We start from the raw sequence: 7,773 nt of genomic DNA on the forward strand, positions 1-7,773 counted from the left end.
GCGCCGCTAAAGAAGGTGACAATTCCTCGTCTCGAACTCTGTGCTGCGAATCTTCTCGTCCGGTTGATGTGTCATGTGGGAAAGACTCTTAATTTCGAAAACACCCCGGTTTATCTGTGGAGGGATTCCACAGTCGCGCTCGCGGGGATCAAAAGCCACCCATCGCGGTGGAAGGAATTCGTTCGTAATCGCGTAACGGAAATCCAAGAGTTCGCGCGCGCTCGTTGGTATCACATCTCGGGTTTTGAAAACCCCGCTGATCTTGCGTCTCGTGGTGCATCTCCGGAGCAACTTCAAAAATCAGAACTTTGGACCTTCGGACCATCGTGGCTCTCGAAGCCTACTGTCAATTGGCCATCCTTATCTCCGCGACCGGAAGAAAACATTCATCTCGAGGAAAGAAAAGGGCTGTCGACGCACATCGCAACAGCTAAGCCGCTACAAATCTGGGATCTCGTCGATCGCTACTCAAAACTATCGACTCTCCTCAAAGTCACATCATTCTGTAAACGCGCAGCAAATCGGTTCCTCGCGAAGACGACATCGAATCGCGTAAACACGTCTATCACTGTCGGACCGATCTCTACTCTCGAATTGAGCGACGCCCAACTGTTTTGGACCAAGGTGACCCAGCAGGCGTACTTTGCAGAAGAAATTCGCCAAATCGAGACAAGCTCAAGTGTCACTCGAAGTCATCCACTATCGCGACTCACGCCGTTCATCGATTCGAACGGATTCCTCAGAGTCGGTGGTCGACTGAATCACTCATTGCTTTCGTATGACTAAAAGCACCCGTTATCTTGCCTCGCGAATCATCGTTCTCCACATTGATCATCGATCATCATCATCGGTTGACGCTCCACGGAGGTCCGCAACTCACTCTCGCTACAATCCGACAGCGGTACTGGATCCTGGGAGGAAGAGTACCGATCCGCATGTTCATACATCGTTGCGTTCCTTGTGCGCGTCATCGCTCCACCCTCAGCAGCCAACAGATGGGGCAACTCCCTCAGTCTCGAGTCACGCAATCAAGGCCGTTTCTTCACTCTGGCGTTGACTACGCTGGTCCATTTTCGATTCGAGCCTCCCGCGGAAGAGGAGCGAAATCATGCAAGGGATATATCGTTATCTTCATCTGCTTCACGACCTCGGCTGTGCATCTCGAGCTAGTTTCGGACTACACGACGCAGGCATTCATCGCGGCGTACAAACGCTTCACATCTCGACGAGGAATTTGTGCCTCAATCGCAAGCGATTGTGGAACGAATCTCGTCGGCGCAGACTCAGAACTTCGCCGTTTTCTCGCTGCATCGTCAAAGGAGTTCTCAGAAATCGCAAACATCCTCGCATCACACGGAACCCAGTGGCGTTTCAATCCTCCCTCCGCGCCTCATTTCGGTGGAAAATGGGAAGCCGGAGTGAAATCAGTCAAATTTCACCTCAAACGAGTCATCGGAGAAGTTACTCAAACGTTCGAGCAATTCGCGACGTTCCTCACGCAAGTAGAAGCCACGCTTAATTCTCGAACTCTTTGCGCTATCTCGGACGATCCATGCGATCTAAGTGCCTTGACTCCAGGACACTTTCTCGTCGGCTCAGCTTTAAACACAATTCCTGAGCCGTCACTCATCGAGGTGCCAGTTCAACGGCTATCGCATTGGCAACACTCACGTCAAATGCTGGAGCATTTTTGGAAACGGTGGAGTACGGAGTATCTTCAGTCCTTCCAAAACCTCTCAAAATGGCAGACTTATCATGGGAACATCAAAATCGGATCCATCGTTCTCGTAAAAAACGAAAATCTACCTCCATCTGTGTGGCCCCTCGCGAGAGTGATCGAAGTGCATCCGGGAACCGACGGTCTCGTTCGCGTTGTGACCGTTAAAACGAAATCCGCTGTGTTAAAACGTCCAATCGTAAAATTGTGTGTGCTTCCAGTGTCCTTTTAAGACAATTATTGACTCTAAGAATAAATAACGCACGGCGGGCGGCATAATCTAATTTGGCGATCGTTACCGATAGCGAAGCGGGCGGTATGTTTCGGCAAGGTATCGAATATTTAAATGTGTGTCTCGCGACACTCAAAATCGTCCTCGCACATGTACGCACACTCGCGTGCAATGTTTACTTGCCGTCTCTGCGTCAAATCTCGCCTCTTGCTCGTGTCGCGACTCAAAACCAGAATTAGGCAGCAGAAATTACTTTCGTCATTTCATTACCCGTAAATTACAATTACTGTGAATAACTGTAATATTTAGTAACTAATTACAATTGCGGGAAATAATTATAAATTTTGATTTATCAATTACAGTTAGTATAAACAATTGTAATTTTATGATTATCAACTACAATTACTCGAAATAATTGTAATTTTTTTGTTGTCAATTAAAATTACTTGAAAAAATTGTAATTTTTTTGCTACTAATTACAATTACTTGGAACAATTGTAATTTTTCTGTTATCCATTACAATTAATGGAAATGATTATGTTTTTTTTTCAAATTTCAATTGTTTTTCATAATTTATTCAAACAAATTACCTTTGGAAACGTAATGTCGAATTCTCAACATAATTTCAAATTCCGAAAACATCGGGAACTTCATGGAGCTTACATATTCACATTGACTGGTCAAGCAAATTATTTAAACAAATTAATTTTTCAAAGTAATGTGAAATCCTTGATCAGCTACCCAAAAAACTTTGGTAACCATAGCCCATTCACATATTGACTGTAAAAGACTCGTTCCGATCACACCATTTGAATACTCCAAAAATGGAGTAAATTTATTTGTCTATTTGTTATTATTTCATAGGAATAACGTTAGAGAAAAAAATTCAATTGGACCACATCGTGTGGTTTACAATTACTCAAAAGAATTTTAATAATGTCTGATTTAATTACAATCACTGAGGATAATTGAAATGATTTCTGATTAAATTCCAATCACTGAAAGTAATTTTGATAAACTTTGATTAAATTCAAATTACTCAATGTAATTTTAATGAAATCCAATTCAATTACAATTACTGGAAATAATTTCGATGGACTCTGAGTCAATTACAATTATCAAAAGTAATTTCACTGAACTCCGATTCAAATATTATTACTGGAAATAATTTTAATGGAATTCGATGTCATTAAAAATTATCCTTAGTGATTTTTAATTGTTAATTTTTTATTACAATTTTGCCCAACACTGCTCAAAACCCATCAGCTGTATCTCATGTATTGTATACTATCTCGAAATCATGTATGTGTATAATCTATGTGTTCTCTCGCTCTGTAAAATCATCACTCTCTGTAACGTTCTCTTGCGATACGGTTTGTATCGCCTCATCGAAACCAATAAAAATCTCAATTATCGGTATTCATTATCTCTCTCCATCTCAACATCACTTTCGTTTCATTCACACTCGTCCTCATCACTAATTCGCGGATCCCACGTCGATGATCCATATCTTTATACCTTCTCTCTAAACAGGTGGCAACATCAACTTCATCTTTGATAAAGACACAGTTTTGCAAAAGGTCTTCGGCGTCAGCTGAGCGTTCTGGAAGGGTTTCTCGCACTGTGGACAGTCGCGTGGCTATTTCAGCCTTCGGTTCTAGCTTTGAAGTATTCAAAGTATTAGGTGTCATATTGGATTTTTTAGCCGGAGGTTCGGTGACGCCGTTGTCAAAATCCAACGATCTCTTTTGACTCTCCCAAGCTTCCTTGGATGCTTCCGACGACTTGTGATGATTCACATTTTCTAACAGTTTGGCCATTTCCTGAAGTTTCTGACTTGAACTTTTGAATTCCAATCTATCCAAATCTCTGTTCTGAGATATTTTTACTTTCTTATTATCGCAGTTACTTGGTATTTCCTGTATCCTTGTCCCATTACCGTTTTGCACCTGCTGTAAGAACGACCAGCTTCCGACGCTCCTTGAACATTTCTCAAACTTCTGTGACATCTCTTGCAATTTTTTACTTGAACTTTCGAACGGTTGAAGAGAAGATTCTGAATTGTTTTTCTGACCAAGGCTAGAGACATATTTAAGAAGATTTGACGTAGGCTTGGCACTCGAACTATTTAGATTACCTTCGTAGTCCATATTGTTTTTAGAAGCTTCAGTTCGATTGATCTCAGCATTTGAACCAAGATAATTTTTTACACCGAAGCGAACGGCAGGACTATCCAGTTCTTGAATTTGCTGTAATCCCGTGATTTCTAAAGTATCAGCTATTTCTAACAGTTTTTTGAGATCGTTTTGAAATACTTAAACCTCCCCGCAGTACATAAAAGTCATCAAACTCCTGAGATCGTCAGCGTCAATGTTATGCGAGACGATCATTGGGTGCGGATGTTCATTTTCAGTCAACAAACGTCGAAAAAACTTGCTAGTGTTGGCGAGTATCATTTTGTGACCTTTAATCACCTTCCCATCCTTGCATATCAACGATACATCCACAAACTGTTGGGACTCGTAACAAGAGTCGAAGGAAAGCGTCAAGTGAGATGAAAAGTTGTCCCACTTCTGGTTCAGCTGAACCTTTTCCATTTCATTCATCTTTTCGATGAACGTTTATTAAACGCCAATGTGAGGCCACAATAGCAGTAGAATTGTTTTTTGTTCCGTACTCCAAAAAGACCTGTCACGTCAACTGTCACGTAAATTTCGCCTCCTCAGTCAAACTCTCTCTGTCACCTTTCAGTCAAATTTTCTATTATTCACCTATGGACAAGTTGTAGTGAAATCGCCTCCGTTGCTTTCAATATTGTCAGTGACCAGTTCTAGTGTGCATGCATTGCATTTATTGCCGACTTGTACAGTTTTCAAATTCTAGCTGGTGTACATGTGCAAACGTAGTGTGTCAGTGCGTGGTTGTGTCTGTGCTATTGTGATCTTTGATCTCCAAGGATTAACATACTCTATTATTGCCATAGCGTATTTGTTTACTTCCTTTCTCACTCGTTTTTCACGTCGTCGCATGTAAATCCACCTGACTCTCTCCACTCTATACACATCAGCCTTATCATGTCCGGAGTTCAATGCCGAGACTTCTGCACAGGCAGCAACGAGATTATGCAAAGGATGCAAAAAGGACGTCAAATCACCTATTTGTTGCTACAAATGCCTTGGTTATTTCCATCCCAGTTGCGCCCACGCGACTAAAGTTACAAAGGCTAATGGTAGACCGGCTGCAAGATGCAAGTTTTGCACGGCCCAAGCTGCTGCCACATACTTCACACCGGCTGCTCCCTTCTCCGTCGATACCGCTGGAGCTGTTACTTCTCTGCCTGAGGTTGGCACTCCTGCACCGCTTCCAGTTCCTCCCACAGGTTCGCCTTCGCTCGAAACGCTCCTTGCAGCTATTGAAGCCTCATCGAAGCACTCGTTAGATAGCAATGCGAAACTTGATAAGTTAGTAACCTTGCCTGATAAGGTTGGTGAACTTTCCACTAAAGTGAAGGGTTTAGAGGAAAATTCGCATTCCCGTGCCCGAGAGTCCGCAGAGCTCTTGACTAAAATCGATGGTCTGACCTTGCTGCCAGCTAAATTGGAATTTTTGACATCCAAGTTTGATCGGCTTTCAAAATCCACAACTGAGATGTTCAGCAGCCTCACGGCAAAAGTGGAGGAACTCACAAACAAAAATGCACTTCTTAGTGCTCGTATCGGCGACCTCGAGGATACCAGTAAATCACAGGCGGCTGAGATCACCCGCCTTGTGACATCAAATACTGAGCTACAATTGTGCAACACAAATTTGACGGACAGGCTGGCGTCTCTGGAGCGAAATTCTTTAAACTGCGATTTAGTTATCGCTGCAGCTCCCGAGCTAGAAGGCGAGGACTTGGTGGCTATATTTGTCGCCCTTACAACCCAACTCTCTGTTGACGTGCCGCCTACCGATGTTCTGGAGATTGGGCACATCAAAAGCACACTGGATTCCAATAAGCCCCGATTGATTCTCTGCAAACTCAGATCCGTTCAATGTCGGAATCGCCTACTTGCCGCCAAAAGAGCTAAAGGCCCCATTTATGCAAATCAGCTTGGCTTGCCGCATGATCAGCTCCGGACTCCTATCTTCATCAACGAGCATCTGCCCCCTACTCTTTCCAAATTTCTAGGAAAGGTGAGAGCCTATGCCAAGGAGAGAGGCTATTGCTTCATCTGGACTCGAAATGGATTGGTATACGTCAAGCGGGATGTGTCCTGTGATCACATCCTGATAAAATCTGAGGCCGATCTTCAACTACTCTCGCATCGCACCTGACTAAAGTCGAAGCCATCTGAATCTACCCTCGTTGGATTGGATTGCGGTCCCATCTCTTCTATTCCTGATGCCACTCTTGATTGCTGTTTCTTTAACGTAGCAAATTTTAATGCAAATTCTCTCTTAGGGCATATCGATATTGTTAGGGAATTCTTTGCCGATGGCCGATTTCATGTGATTTCTGTCTCCGAAATATGGTTGCACGATAATAATTCTTCCCATTGCGTTTCATTAAATGGTTATTATCTAATAAGAAATGACAGAATTGGAAAAGTGGGGGGCGGAGTGGGTGTTTTTGTTCACAACTCTCTTAAGTCTAAGATTCTAGCTTCCTCCCCTCCCCAGTTTTCAAATTCACCTGAGTTCCTCATCCTGGAAATCAGCCTGCACGGTAAAAAACTTCTGTTCTCCATCATTTACAGGAGGCTGAAGGGTCAACTATTACACGTGTTTATTGACAAGTTTGAGAATCTCCTTCATGCCTATAGTGAAATAATTATTACCGAAGATTTAAATTGCAACTTAAGTTCCTCCAATTTTGAGGCCAAGTACCTTCAAGATTTCATTTTTAGTCATTCCTTATATCTTATTCCTTACGGGAACACCCATCATACAGGCTCCTCTGACTCCTGGCTAGATGTTGTTATAGTCAACTCGTCTCAAAAGATTCATTCATTTGTGAAATCATCTGCACCCTTTATTGCAGGGCACGACCTACTTGAGTTCCAGTACAAACTTTTAGCTCCGAACCGGCCCACTCGGTTAAGAAAATGCCGTAATTTTCGAAACTGCGACCCCATAGCTTTGAAAAACGACCTTTGCTCTATCGCCACTATACCTCCCTCTGACTCCTCATCGGATATAAATAGACAGGCAGAGTTCTTATGTTCATCTATTGTTCATGTGCTAGATACCCATACACCGCTGATCATGCGCGAATTTAGGGGACCTCCAGCGGGCTGGTTTACGCCAGAAATTAAGCGGCGTATAAGCGCTAGAAATTATTTATATACCTCGGCGAAACGTCTGAAATCAGCTGATTTGACGTCTCAATATCGCGCTTTACGCCGCGCTATCAAAGTCGAGATTAAAAGAGCAAAAAACGTATATTTTAATGATCGCTTATCGAATCTCCCCAATGTATCGAGCGTCTGGCGCGAACTTGGCCGCCTTGGGCTTATTGTATCAAAGGGTCCGTTGGCCTCCCCCTTACATCACTTCGGGGCTGACCAACCAAATGTTTTTTATACTTCCATCACAAATGCCCATCCTCCCTGCTCAACTCATGAGTTAGATCAGCTGCTAGAAGACGTTTTACCTTTGGTTAAATCTGAGTTTTCGTTTTCACCTGTCCTTGAATCCGAAGTCCTGCGCCTACTCTCATCCTGTCTTACTAAATCGCGCGGTCAGAGCCCTGACGATATCCAATTATTACACCTCCGGGATCACCTAAACGTGATCACACCTCTTCTGACAAACCTCTTCAATTGCTCCCTTCGTCATACTT

General features: G+C 43.2%; 1 protein-coding gene and 1 pseudogene across 1 annotated transcript; one reads left to right on the forward strand and one right to left on the reverse strand.

Annotated features, from left to right (window-relative positions):
- Window positions 1-995: 995 nt before the first annotated feature.
- LOC124178242 lies at window positions 996-1,949 on the forward strand. Its single transcript, XM_046561479.1, has one exon. It carries the CDS (start codon window positions 996-998, stop codon window positions 1,947-1,949), a length of 954 nt encoding a protein of 317 aa, XP_046417435.1.
- A 1,406-nt stretch (window positions 1,950-3,355) lies between these two features.
- LOC124178243 lies at window positions 3,356-4,555 on the reverse strand (annotated as a pseudogene).
- Between the last annotated feature and the right edge of the window lie 3,218 nt (window positions 4,556-7,773).

The sequence above is a fragment of the Neodiprion fabricii genome, chromosome 3 (genome assembly GCF_021155785.1).
Source record: "Neodiprion fabricii isolate iyNeoFabr1 chromosome 3, iyNeoFabr1.1, whole genome shotgun sequence".
In the NCBI taxonomy this organism is placed as follows: Eukaryota; Metazoa; Arthropoda; class Insecta; order Hymenoptera; family Diprionidae; genus Neodiprion; species Neodiprion fabricii.